At 34.7% G+C, this 15,406-nt stretch overlaps 1 protein-coding gene across 1 annotated transcript in view; it reads right to left on the minus strand.

The window, feature by feature from the left end:
* Nucleotides 1-15,406, minus strand: part of smal (smoke alarm) — a 137,835-nt gene that overhangs the window by 73,680 nt on the left and 48,749 nt on the right. Inside the window, exon 2 of the mRNA XM_036365013.2 lies at nucleotides 12,015-12,447. Coding sequence (XP_036220906.2) covers nucleotides 12,015-12,258 — 244 coding nt within the window. The 5' untranslated portion in view covers nucleotides 12,259-12,447. The remainder of the gene's footprint in view (nucleotides 1-12,014; nucleotides 12,448-15,406) is intronic.

A 15,406-nucleotide genomic window follows, 5' to 3' on the forward strand; every position in this document is an offset into this window, starting at 1 on the left:
GTCACTTCAATCATAAAAAAGCGCACAGTCTGTCAAATGCATACATCAAAACAACTGAAGCGCGCTAAACAGTGTTGCACAGACGCGCAATGATGGGAGTTGCACGAAGTTTATCAGTGACGCACAAAGACAGCGGTACAGCAAAGTAAATTCCTCCACTTTTTTGACATTGTGGGGGGTGAGACAATGCAACCGCATAGTTCAATTGAAGGCAGCTGGTCGCATTGATGAGTCGAAACTGGTGGGAGGTGGCTGGCTGGAGCAGCGTCATCGTCTGCCACTGTTTAATGGCGGCGTTCGCGTGATTTTTTCGCATGACTCTGCAGCAAAAATAAATAAAATAACAGCAAGTAAAGAAGTGGCAACTAAACGTCTGGCACAGGCTGCAAGGCAGGAAAGATCGACGGTAGACAAACAAGCAGGGAGACTAAAGATACCGCTTCGGGCATTTTGTCGCTTTTATATACCATGAACAGGGTATACTAAGTTTGCCACAAAGTTTTGTAAAATCCAGAAGGAAGGAAACCCTAGAAAGTATCTGATTAGCGGGATAAACTGAGTCGATTTACACATGTCTGTCTGTATATACGCGAACTAATCTCTCATTTTTTGAGATATCGGTCTGAAATTTTGCACACGTCCTTTTTTAATCATGAAGCTGCTCATCTGTTGGAACCGCTGATATCGCACCACTATAACATATAGCTGCTATACAAACTAAACGATCAAAATTAAATTTTTGTATGGAAAACTTTTATATTTGAAAAGATATCTTCACAAAATTTGGTAGAAATTGTAATCCAAAGCATATCTATCAACTCCGAAGAAATGGACTACTATAGCATATAGCTGCAATACAAACTGACGGATACAACTCTAGCCCTTGTACGGAAAACTTTTTTTGACAAAATATCTTCACGGAATTTTGCATATAATATTACCAAGAAATTCTTCCGATCGCATTATTATAGCAGATAGCTGATCTAGAAACTGACGTATTAAATCAAGATAAAGATTATAATTAGACTGCTATGCCATGAAAAATGCACCTGTGAAGGGTATTAAAGCTTCGATGTAACCGCAGTTAACGTTTTTTTTGTTTTTTTTTATCCTTTTCAAGGGTGTGTATGAGGCCAGTTGCATGCTTGTGAAGAAGTGCTGCATGTTGCAAACAGGAAAGCATTTTATAGTAGGCCCTCTGCCTGCAGGGTAAATATCAGCGCTGTAGCCATTCAAAACCCCATATAAGCTATAAAATATTCAAGTATGTGGCACATGTAAGGTCCACATATTATTTTTTCGCTGTCAGCCACTTTTCGCTCTTGTTGCTGCCAATTTGCAACAAAGTTTCAATTATTTATTTCATTCTCTTAAATTCACTTGTGTAGGTGCAGATTTTTTATAATTAACGCGCTTGCATTTTTTGCGCGTCTTTCCAGTTGCAACATGGTGTTGCACTTACTTGCATGTATATAAAGAAATAAAATAAGAAAATTATCATTTTTGTATGCCCCGTTTTTGTTCATGTCATTGCATTTTCATTATTTCTTTTCTACTCTTTACACAACTTTGGTGAATGTAAATGAGTGCTCTGCTTTGCACGCGACAGACATTCCCATGCATCTCTATTTTCTTGCAATGCATATCTGCTGCATCTTCGTGTGACCAACTTAGCGCTGCAAGTAAGGCGCTTGTGTCGCTTGCTATTTTAGTTTTTCCTTGTACTTACATCATATTTTTGTTTGTTCGCTTGTCGTTCATTAATTCTACATTTTTTTTCTATTCTTGGGTTTAGTAAATTTTCGTGTCAAATTTTTAATGAGTTGTGCTTTCACATTTGTCACCCACTTCCCCAAAAAACAGCGCTTTGCTATGCAATTTTTCAATTAATGAACGGCAACTGCTGCTCGGCGGCGATGTTATAATATTATTAAGAGCTTTTACATGAGCGCGCCCAGAAAGGATTGTTTTTGTATAATTAAGTACTAGAGTTGTTGGAAGAAATTACTCAAAATATGAAAACTTCTTATTTTTAAACGTTTAGATGCTCATAAATCTGTGGTAGCCGCAGGCGTCCAAGCAGTTTGACATCATCTTTTTAATAATAGATCATATGCGGTATGAAAAAAAATAGTAAGTTTTATCAGCCATAATACCTAAAGAATTTTTCAAAAAAGCATTTGTTTGAATAATCTTTTATATATTTGTAAATAAATACCGATATTATTACTTAATTTCACAAATATGCTATCCATAATTTATAAGCTGAATTTCGAAAATATGATATCACAATTTTCAAATTTAATTTAGAAAATATAGTATCGATTATTATACATATCGATTGTTATCGGAAACATGTTATCGATTATTACTTTGCAAAATTAAGCACCAATATCGATGGCAAAAGTTTCAGAACTACCAGTGAAATAGCAGAACAGAAGAGTGACTCAGATTTGCCACGATATTTGTAAGGCTAGCTCAAAGCTGAAGTGTTGTTTTACGAAGAAGTACTCAAAATTTATCTAAATTATTGATATTTTGATATCGATACTTCTGTAATAGTCAATATTTAAAGATATCGATACTCGTTATTATTATCGATATATTTCTGCCAATGTTTTTTAAGTGTCATTAAAGTTTAAAAGTTAAGGCTTGCTTAAAAGAAACCGATTTATTTATAACGGGTGATCCAAGTAGAGGTACTTTGCATAATAATAGCATTTTTTTTGGATAATATTCGATCGAATAGACCACGTCCAGCCCCCAGTGTAAATATAGCGGCCATAGCTGAGAGTGTACAAGAAGACCATGGAGAGTCAATTCAACGCCGTTCGTAGCAACTCGGACTGACGTATGGAACGACTTGGCGCATTTTACATCGAGATCTTAAATTGAAAGCGTACAAAATACAGCTTGTGAAAGAACTTGAAAAGTTCCGACGTTTTCGAGCCAAATTTTGGTACACTATTCTACTTATTTATCTTGGTTTCACTGATATTCCATACATCAAATAATTATAATCTTGTTATTTTCATATACATACAAGTATATTCATCGATCTATAAAAATGATCGCATGTGAAACGCGGTGAGCTGGCGCAAACGGAGGACAAATCAGAATTTACGATCGGAAAGGTTTTGCAATGTGTTTCTTAAGATTGCCAGGAAATCATCTACTATTAGCTGCTCCCTTACAGTCAAGCTCTTAACTTGGACTTGAACTGTCAACAATTGGACAGTCTGAATGAAGCCATCACCCAGAAGTGGTCAGTTTTAGCCATCAGGAGAGGAATTGTGTTCCATCAGAAAAACGCTAGGCCACACACAGCAATAATGACATGCTAGAAGCCTCCGGAATTGCTTGGGAGATTTCTACCCATGCAACTTATAGGTCGACCCTGGCCCCCATTTATTATATGAGCTGCATTGAATATATCACCAGGTCACAGGCTGGTCAGTTTTAAATATTGATTTTTTTGGCAGTAGAAAGTTGTAAAAAAATAATTGTGAGAAAAATTAAATTCTTTAATTAGAAAGTATATTCCCACTGTGAAATTCCCACAGCTTATGTGCACCTTAATTAACGATTTAACCAACTTTTAACTCAACTTAACTCAATAAAAGTCAATTGCAATTTATTGTTAAGTTTCTCTTTTAAGTTTTTGTTGTTGCTGCATTCAGACGCGCGCCGCTGTGTGCCATTTCACACTGTGACAAATCACAAATTATTCATACACTAAAACACGCGTCGGCAAGCACATGTTAATACGGGTATATTACAGGTAAGTAACCATATACTCAAGCATGTGTGCCGAGGTGTATATATGTACATATATGAATATAAAGCCGCAATGAAGACCACGCCAGTGACGCCAAGACAAACAATGTAACACAAATTTTCCGAATGAATGCATCACTGCCACTGTTGGCGATTTCTGCTGTCGCTATCAGTATTTTTTGTTGTTGCTGTTGTTGTAGACAATACAGGGCGCTACGCATAATGCCACATATGCGCTGTGGCACTGACGCCTGCCACTTCAAATTCAAATGCCACATATCAGCAAGAATATTATTCAAGCATATGTGCGAACGGCAAGGCAAAAAGTGCTTTAAAAGCAACAAAAACAACAAAAGCAACCCGAAGCAAGGCAGTTATGTTATAACAAAAACATTTGCAAAAAGCAAAACGCAACCATGTATGCAAATTATTTGCACGCATGTGCTTTATGCTTGTTATGTTGCAAGTTGCCGCTTTGCATACTTTAAACTTGCCACCGTCAAGCTTGTGGGAAGTTGTGGCAGTCACATACTACAAACACTAACATATGCGTTGAGTAGTTGTTGGCGCACCGTAAAAGAATTGTTCGATGTCAGTTGAAAATTTATTTATAAGCCACAGAATGACTTGCGTTGCATTGCGGCTTTTTACGGAGTCCGCCAATGTTTCCTCTTGCCGCGCCGGCATGCGCTTGCTGCAAATGCATTTTTATGGTTACTGTTGCAGCAATTGTTTCTAAATGAACGCACCGCTAACAGACGCACGCAAAAAACAGTAACAACAACAAAATAATATAAAAAATTACGGCGTTTACTTTGCGCTGACTTGATTCTGATGCGTCCGAATTGAATTGATACTGTGCTGTGGTCAGCCAACAACAACTACATACAGACATATGTACATATACTGCAACAGCGCTGATGTAAATCACGCACTTAAGCAACGCCTATGTAGTTATGCATTTATGCAACAAATCGTTGCAAATCAACAATAAGAATAGAAGGTAATAAATTTACGCAAACTTCTCGAACCACATTCACAAACGCAGCCATGCACTTTGACGCGCCTAACGCCAGCAAGCAAGTAGTAAGCAGTCGCATCAGCGCTGGTTTTTTCTTGCCAAGCAATCAAGCAGTAGCGATATTCAAGCAACATGCCTTCCCAGGCGACAGCCAGACAGATAGACAGACAGAGCGACAGGCAACTCCCCCAGGGAGTAACTAACCAACCCAAATCAATGGAATCCCGACGCAGCGCTTTTGTTTGCGTGCACAATAAAATGAAATGAAAATGAAATTGTTCGAAAATGAAATGCAAAAAAAGAAAAGTGAAATAATCAGTGATTTGGAATGCCACATGCACACAAACGCACACATGCACACGCATACAAGCTTCACCACCCGTTTTCCGTACGCATAACAATGCGCCTGCGCAACCGCTAACGACGATCACATGCGTCAAACCACTGCAGCGCAGATGATGAAGTGATTTTACAGCGTAAATAGACAAAATGATGGATGATTTTTCGTTGCTTGCTGCTCCTACCCAGCTTGTTTTAGTTGCGCTGCAAGCTATGCGTAAATAAAATAAATGCTTGCTTTTAGTTGCATTGGCTTTGGTGACTTCTACGCCATTGTCTATGCGTTGGAGACGACTCCCTTTTATAGCATAAATTGTTATAAATGACAGTTATGTTGAGAAATAAGTGATTTGAGTTGTGCAAATGCGGCGACGAATCTAATTAAATACTCGTACATTACATTGTGGCGGCGGCGGAAAAAAAAAACGAACGGAAGACAGACAACTAGTCAAGGCGCGTCTGATTTATGATCAATTTCAGTTGTTTTACATTATACTAAAATATTTTTTGTGCAAAAATTAAAAACGTGCTTGGGAGAAGTGAAATTTATTGGGTATTTTGCCGGTGAAAACAATTTTCTATTATTTACTTGTAATAAGGAAGCGATCGCTTGAAGCTCAGCACTTCTTTTTAGTATTTTATTTTAACTTACTGATTTTTTTTTATTTAATAATAAAGTTTGATTAATTCAAATATATATACTAGGAAGTAAATTTCTTTTTATAACTTAGAAAAAGGTTTGTTGCAGTGCTCTTTCGTATTTTATACTATGCACATTGATGTTGAATGACTACAGTAGTGGTCTGCATTAGCTCCTGAAGCCTTAATTCTAAAGAAGTTTGGATGGATAAAAATTTATATAATATATAAATATTTAGCAATTGAAATAGTTTTAGAATTTCTAACGGCTTAGCAAGATATTAGTTCTTCGTTTACGACTACAGTAATTGGTCTCTGAATATTCGAAATTTGTAAGCCGCCCTCATCTTGTTACTAAAGTATTTTTCAACAGCAGATAATAGCGTACTTTGTTAGAAGTACTTCTATTGAATAACTACGTGAAAATTCAGAAAGTTACCATATACACAGATAGCCAGGCGGCATTGCTAGCCTTATCGTCGCCAAAGATTAATTCCACATTTACGAATTATAAAATATGTACAAAGGCTTTGAGCTCAGTGGCAGGTCAACTGCACTTGTCTATAATATATATTTTCGGTCAAAGGAAGAACAAAGCAGACGAATTGGTCAAGCTAAGAACCTCGCTAGCCGAATCCGAGGGAAAGATAATATCATACCCGCTAGAAACAATCAAAAGGGAGATTAAAACATAATTTGAATAAATGGCGCAGAACAGATGAAAATCTATATAATGTACCCAAAGTATGACAAGACAAAAACTAAGGACTTATTATGATGAATAGGTCCAGCAAAAATATATACAGACTTATAGCTACCATAACAGGGCATTGACCATTTGGAAACCACGCGATAAAAACGGGAATGTCCTATAATACTATTTAACGTAGTCGCAAACTCAAAGAAGATAAGGAAACGGTTCTACACTTTCTCCGTATGCCCTATAAAACTATTTACCGTAGTCGCAAACTCAAAGGGGATAAGGAAACGGCTCTACACTTTCTCCGTATGTGCCCAGCTCTGTCACAAACCCGACATAGAACTCTCGGAATAGATCAAGGGAACCAAATCTTGAATGGCTATCTACAAAAACCTTACGGAGATTCGTAGTTTCATTGAGGGCACCAAATGTTTTGAACGCAACGATGGAACGAGATAGCAAGATTTAAAGCTCTTATGGTAGTGCAGCATAATGGCGCATCTAGCGCTAATTGAGACCGAAAGGGCTTCACTACTATCTACCTACCTACGAATAAGAAGCCGACAAGGATTTGAGAATGTAATATAAAATGGAAAGCAAAAAATTCTTCGCCTTGAGTTAAAAAGCTCTTGTCGCCTTATGAATGCAATGAGCAACACCAAAAAAGAATTTTTCGATTAGAAGCAACAAAAGTCTTAGTGTGTAAACTCGCTCTTACATAACAAGTCAACGCGCTGGTGGTCGCCATATATAGCGTAGTCTCAAATTTTATTTTAGAATGATTAAAACTAAATAAACCAACGCAGAAACTTTATAATATGACTTTTATAGAAAGACAAGAAATTAAAATCTTAAAAAATAGTTCAGAAAAAAAAAATTTTGAATCTAAGGCGTACATACAACCGAAAATATTTTCATTTGTGTTTCTTTCAAACTATTTTTAAAATCCAAAAGTTGTGGAAATTTTGATATCTTAAAATAAACTTCGAAACTAAAACTTTAAGGAAGAGCAAAAAAATTTAAGGCTTGGTAATCTATGGAAAACACAGTATGTTTTAGGAAACTAAAGAAAGTAGTCTGCTAAATAACTGGAACAGTTTCAAGTCAAAAAAAGGATATTTAAGCAATATCGCTGGAGAGCAACAACATGCTTAAGTACAAATTTTGTTTTTTTAACTTTGTTCCTAATATTCGAAAAAATTTCGTCTATATTCTATATGTATACGCGTCTGTTGAAGGTTAATTCTGATGACAGACCACATAAAACTTTGCCACATAACCATAATAATAATTTTTTAACGTTTTCATGTCCAACCGGTCGGTGTTGATCTACTTATATTATTACTTATATCTCAATTGAGCTTAGGCGAGTAACATCGCTAGATTTACCTGATATACACAAGATCATCTTATAGACACCAAATTTGCTACCACTGTTAAACTACGCAGAAAAACTACACAAAAGATTTTTATTTTGCCTCGAATAGTTTCAGGCAGTTTTTAACCCTTCTCTAGTATACTGCGATTCATTGAACGTCTACTTTTACAGCTCTAAGGAGCTAAAAATCATTCAATCATAGTGAGTCTCCTAAGGCGGTCAAACTTGAATAACTAGAGTCTGTTGATAAAAAGTTCCTCATACAAATTTTGTAATCCAAAAACTTCGAAACTTACTCAACAAATAACGTCAGGACGAGTATCAAAAATAAATTGGAAAGGGGCCTAAAAATGCGCATAGTATTCACCTATATAGTATATACCATTATATTAGCCTTTTAGGAAATGAGATTCAATTCAAAAACAATCCTACCACTTTCAGTACACACTGCGAATGTCGGTAAACAAATCAACCGCACTTTCAACACTTCGCAATCATCAACAATCGAAATATTTATTAAACAAATAATGTGAAAAAAATTGTCAACATATTTACTTTACGCCTTCATGTCTATTTACAAAGACAACAATATGTAAATATTAAATAATTTTCCGTTTGTTTACACGAAGTTGCAAATTGACCATAACTGAAATTTTATTAAACAAAATGACATGAAAACTCGACTGGACAGCGCATAAATGATGTGTGAATGACAGAAAACAATTAAGTAAGCCAGAAATAATCATAAAGTAAGAGAAAATTATCAAACGAAGAATGGCGTACGAAAACTTAATGTATGTAAAAATGGTACTAAAAATGCTTTTTCAATTAAATCGAAGCATAAAATTGTACAACGTGCTCATTAAATCGGCAAACTCAAGTCACCATATACCTATAGCATGAAGGAAAACATTTAACAAAGAGTAAGGTTATCGGAAATTATAGGCAGATATGAACCACGGGCGGCACACACCGCGGTGTTTGCGCGTACAGCGATCGGCAAATACAACGCTTTTAAGTACGTATATATGTATATATATAGGTTGGAGCATCCTCTTGGCTCCTGGTTGGCTCATTGGTTGCGCGCTCCACAGGAATTGGCTGTGGCCACATTTTTGCCAACAATAAACCACCCGCGGTGAGCTTTTTCTACGCACGAGCTTCTTGACGGCCACTGTGCCATGACGCTGCGGCTAGAAATGCCGGGTGCGAGTAGATGCTAGGCAACCCTAGTGCTGCACATTGGTGTAGTGTGGGTAAATAGTTGATAATAAATCAATGCGTTAATGGAAATGAGATTTTTGAGCTTATTGTTCGGTGAAATTTTTAATAAAGGAGTAAATGTGTATATGTATTGTATAATATATTGTACACCGTTGCTTTAGTTCTTCAGCTTAGGTTTAGTTAAGGGGTTGATCCTTGCACCAAAATTTACCAAGGATTCCATTTCGGCAACTACGAACTCTGGTATTTTTTGATGCTCAAAACTCATACATATATATAGATCTAAAGACCTGTACTATGAACTGGCATACAAATTGAACAATCGGACTCAAGTGCTTGTTTGGAAAACTTTTTCATTTGTTAAGCTATTACAAAGAAATTTGACATGGATTATTTTCCCAAAGCATTAGTTCAATCTTCGAAGAAATTGTTGGGATCGGACAACCCTAGCATATGGCTGCCATACAAACTGACTGGTCAAAAACAAGTCCTTTAATGAACCTTTGGTATTTGTGACGGGTTTTATAGCTTCGGTGAAACCGAAGTTAAGGTTTTTTCTTGTTTTAAGTGGAAATTAGTTTTATTCTCAAAAAATGTAATAAGTTTTTCTTAAGTAATAATTTAAAATAAAAATGTGTCCTTAAAAATCCTGTACTCAATGTCCTACAAAATTAAAAAAAAAAAATTGTTTTGCTACTTTTTATCCCTACCCACACCACTGTGCCGCGCCATACAGAGGCGTATATGCCTGCCACCTTAACTTGGCGTAAAGCATTTTGCATTAAACGCGAGGCGCATAAATATACTCGCTTCTTTAATATTTCGTTCATTTCTGTGGTTACGCTTCAATGTCAATTAATGACGCACCGCTATGACGCAGCTGTTGTTGGCTGTTGCACCCACTGTGCGGCTAAACTATTTGGTGGCATGATTGGTTTCCTGTTGATTGGTTTGGCAGCAAAGAGCAAACGTTGCAGAGTAGCACAATAATAATTGTGTTTGTAAGCGGAATGGTGCGGTGTTGTGAGGGGTGCCGGTCCAGCTCCATCTCCAGCAAAGGAGTGTGTACAAGGAAGCTGCCGCTGTTGCTGTTGCTTAAGTGTAGTGAAGCTGCAACATGCGATGCCATGCTGTGTGTTATTTTCAGACACTGTGCTTCTTTGGCTGCATCCTGCATATGGCAGGCAGGCACACCGCTGCGGCGACGTGTCGGTAAAGAGTTGAAATTAATGTGCATGCGTTGCTGATTTTCAGCCTCTGCACTGCACTACTCCCCGCACCATTGTAAGTCAGCTCTCTATTAGAGCGGCAATTTTTTATAGCTGTTTTAGCCAGAATTTTTGTTGGTATTATTGTTGTGCACACCTTGTTGCGGTCAATGGACTTTCGGGTTGGGTAGCGAGAGCAAGTTTCTTCAGCGTTTCGTTTATTTTAAAGAAATTAAAAAACTTGCAGCTAGTAAAGTAAAATACAGACTTGAAGATTCTACTGAAAAAATTAATTAAATAATTTATAACAATTTGAAAATATTTTAAAATAAATTTCAAAAAAAAATTGTACACTTTATAGCTTTAAAAGTGTAGGAAATTTTATTTATTTTTCTAAATAAATATTTTTTAACATTTTGCGTATGTTGAAAACTTTTATTTTTTGAGAGTTTGTTTTTTAATAAGTTTTCAGTCTTATAATTTCTTTTTCTAAAAAAAAAAAAAATCCAATATTTCATTTTTTGAACTGGTGTTTTTTGATGTCTTTTAATTAAGTTAATAAATTTTAATTCCTCAAATATAGTTTTATTCCTAAAAAAGTTAATAAAATTTCTTTAAAAAAATTGATGTATAAAATATTTTCTAAAAAATAGCTTGTCGAAAGGTTTTGCGTTACAGAAACAAAAATATAAATTTAGATTTTAATTTGGTGTTGTAATTTTGTTTTATATTATTTATATATAATTTTATTTGCATTTGGTTTAACTATTTTTAACTTAATATTAAAATAATTATTGTATTTCTAATTGTTTTATTAATTTTTTTACACATCTTTTCGATTAAAAAGTTAAAATTTTTTAGACTAAATGAATGTTTTTTTCTAAATTGGTTTTTATTTGTAATAATTTGTGCATGGTTTATAACAACCAAAAAATAATTTCTAAATTTCAAATTTAATTGATTTTTTTAATTATTAAATTTAATTAATTTTTTTCTGTTTTTTTATTTTTTAACTGTTATTTTAAAATAAAACATTTTTAATTGTTTAATAATTTTTATATGAAGAGAAATTGAAAATATTATTTATTAATTTCTTAATTGTTATTATTGAAATTTAATTAATCTCTTGAATAGATTTTGACTTGAATTTTAATTAAACCATATTTTTTAACTTTATATTTATTTTTTTAGTAAGTTTTTTTATAAACTAAAATTAGAAAATAATTTTTTTTAAATTAAAAAATAATTTTTTTTTTAATTTTTGTTTAAGATTTAATAAAAAATAAATTTTAGATTTTTATTTTATTTTAAGATTTAATAAGAAACAAATTTTTAATGTTCATTTAATTTTTTAAATTTTTTGTTTTCTATTTTTATTTTATTATTTGTATGCTAAATTCAGACCCAAATATTTTATATTTTTAGTATAATTTTTTAATTGCTATTTTTGGTTAAAAAATGTTTGTAATTTTTAATTAATAATAATTTATATGAATTGTAATTTGAAACTAATTTTAAATATTTTTTATTGAAATAAATTAGTTTTAGTCTATATTTTATATGATTATTTTTTTTTTAAGAAATAATTTAGTTTCTTTTATTTTTTTTATTAGTTATAATTTGTTATTTTATGTTAAATTTTTTTAAGTTAATATATTATACTTAATTTTTTGTTCTATTGTACATTCAAACCCAAAAACATTTTTTTTACTTCGTTTTAATACTCACCAACATCGAAGCTGTACGCCAACGGCACGAACTGCAGCGCCACTGTGCACACTAGAGCGATTTGTAGTAGTCGATAGTTGTAGTTGCGGGAAGAAAGGCACTGTTGGGAGAACATTTTGCGGGTGTTAGAGTTGTTGCGCGGGTGTGAACTGTGTTGATGGAGGTGGTGGTGATGAAACTTTGAATTTCTACTACTGAGTGTGCTTAGAGTTGTAGGTGTTGTTGTGTGGCTTGTAGTAAGCATTTTTATTTATTTTTTTATTATTTTTCCAGAGGGTTTCAGTTTAAAGTGTAGCTTATATTTTTAGAATTACATAGATATTTTTTTATTTCACAGTATAGATAGCCTTTTGTTACTTAATATTTCGCTAGTTTCGTTGCAAAAAGTTTAGTGGATACAAATCATAAGATGCAGTGTCGATATTTAGATTTTCTGAAATGAGAAAATAAATAGTATTTTGTTAGAATATTGCTTTAGTTCGAGTTTTTATAGTAAATAAAATATTTTTTAAGAATTTTTGATGCCATAATTTAAAATATATTTATATTTAATTAGCGCTTTCACCATCGTAAGCTGCTTCAGTGAGCGTTTTGTGCTTAAAAAACTCTGCTTGAAAAATCGATTTCGATTTTTTTTTCCCTGAGTGGTAACAGCTATCGCCGCGTGGGTCAAGTACCTAATTATCGAGAAACTGCAGCAATTTGCTTGCTAAAAATTACAAGCAGACTCGTTAGCAACTTTGCAGACGCTTTTTGTTGCAAGCTTTTATGACATATTTATTGCTGCTACATTTTTCCTTTATTTCTCTCTCACTATTATTTTAGCGATTTAATTTAGCCATATTTGCTCGAGTTTTTGCACTTTCTTCACTTTTTATAGCATTTGTTGCTTTTTTTACTTGCAACTTTGTGCCGTTCTCGTTATTTTTATACACTGCACAGGGTATAAATTTAAGTTTTCCATGTAGTTTTTAACTATATATAGAAATATACATATATAAATGAACAGCGTGAGCAGCTGAGTCTACTTAGCCATGTCTGTCTGTCTGTCTAAACGCGAACTAGTCAGTCAGGTTTTTTAAACATCGGCCTGTAATTTTGCACATGCTCATGTGTCGAAACCGCTAATATAGGTCAACTACATGATATAGCTGCCAAACAAACTGATCGATGAAAGCTAACTCCTTGTATGGAAAACCTATTTAATTGAAAAGATATCTTTACAAAATTCACTCTATATTATTATCTAAGACAACGGTGCGATTTCCGAAGAAATAATGAGATCGAACTACTATAGCGTATAGCTGTCATACAAACTGGCCGGCAAAATCAAGGCATTGTATGGAAAACCGTTTTATTTGACAATATTATAACGTGGAATTCGGTGTGGCTTATTATCCAAGTTAACGATACAATCTTCGAAAACATCGTTCAGGGCGCACGACTAGAACATATAGCTGCCATTCACATCAGCTAATCAAAACCAAGTTATTGTATGGAAACTTTTTAAATTGTGAAAGGTATTCCAACTTGGGTGCATTCAAAGTTAACGTTTTTTTCTTGCTACTAAAACTTTTTTTTCAACAAAATATTTCTTTTAGCCTACATTTCTACATTCTCTTTTCACATCCACTTTTCTACGTCAAGATTTTATTACCGTCAACCATGGCTACTCGTTTTAGTTGCTGGCTGTTATTGTTGTTGTAGCTGTAGTTGTAAGTTTTTTTATTGTTGTCGTTTTTGTTGTAGGTGTAGTTGTTAATGTTTTTATTGTTTTTGCAACAGCGAAATTAAAGCAGAGCAACACCAACACACAGCAACTGCTTTCAACTACAATTTTATGTATGGGTATATATATATATATATATATGTGTGTGTGTGTAATGTTGCAACGTGTTGGTCAGATGTTGATGGCGCTTATTACACACCTACTTACATACATACATGCCAACTGACTGACTGATGCGCGGTGTAATCTTGGCGTTCACTTGCTATGCGCTGAATTGGCGCTTCGTGGCAGGCTGTGGCAAGCAAGCGGCCAGCGTAACCTATTCACTCAACACAAATGACTTGAAAATGGCAACAAACCAGGTTAGTTGTCTACTTTGGTTGTATGTGTGCTTACGGTAGCGCCGAGATGCACCGCTTTTCTTCCCGTATTCTATAGGCATATTTGCTTTAGCTCTATTTATAAAAAGTGCAACAGTAGCAGCAGCTAGAAAAAATGTTGCAAGTATAAGGCAGAAAAAAAAGGTGCTGTATAGAACAACCCAGCTAAATAAAAGCGACTCTGCGCCAGCGCGTCAAGCAATGTTGGCGCTTTGACTAAGTTGATGTGGGAAAAGGCGCAACGAGTACGAAACGAAAAAAAAAAATTTATAAAATTTGCCAAAGCTAAGAAAATGGTTAGGAAAAATATAAGAACAGTGCATGTGTTGAACTCCTAGGTAAACTAGGAAGCTTTTGTACTCCGGGCTGTGTATTTGTGCTGCCGGTTGGCGCTTCAAAGCCGAGCAAATGAAGTTGAATGAAAAGCGCAACGTCAGCATGAATGAAAATTGCATGAAATTGCCACATGCCACATGCCATATAAACGAGCATACACCCTCATACATATGTACACATATGCGCGCTTTATATGAGCGCTTTATACTTCCTTATACATATTCATTACGTTCCATAATACTTGTAGGTATGCCCCGCCGCCCGCTACTCGCCAATTGCTGCTGACTTTAGGCTTTACGCTGGCTGCTTCTCATCAAGCATGTTTCCTTGCCTACAATGTGGCGGCTTAATTGAACTTTCTAATGGCAGGTTTTGTTACAGTAAATATACACATGTATGTGTGTGTATAAATATGCATATGTAGGCGTGTGCGTGAGTTTGTATGCTATTTTGTGGGCTCAACAATCTAAAGTGTTGGGTAGCGCTGTTTTTAGGGCGTTAGCAATTAGCATAGTGCATTAAAATTGAGCGGTTTGAAGAGAAGACCAAATTGGTTTGGAACAGATACAAACAAAATGCATTTGTGTTCTCTATATAGCGCTATTGAATTCGAAGAGTTCATTCAGGTTGGAATCTATGAAAGAATGGACAACATTTTTGGCTTAAGAAAACACCACCATACCCCAAGAAAAGGCTTCTTCTATAATGCGCTGATTTCGTAGTCCCACATCGATTATTTTAGTCTTATCGATCCGTTCTTTGGTCACCTTTCAATCGAATTTATTTAATTACAGTATTACCTCTTCATAATTATTTTCATTCATATTCACTGCTTTGCTTTGAATAGTGGGATCTGCACCAAAACCCTACACCTTTTTCACCTATTTGGTTCTTTAAAATATTGTTACAAAAAATGCGGAGAGAGTAATTTTAACTTACACACTAAT

The sequence above is a fragment of the Bactrocera oleae genome, chromosome 3 (genome assembly GCF_042242935.1).
Source record: "Bactrocera oleae isolate idBacOlea1 chromosome 3, idBacOlea1, whole genome shotgun sequence".
NCBI classification, from domain to species: Eukaryota; Metazoa; Arthropoda; class Insecta; order Diptera; family Tephritidae; genus Bactrocera; species Bactrocera oleae.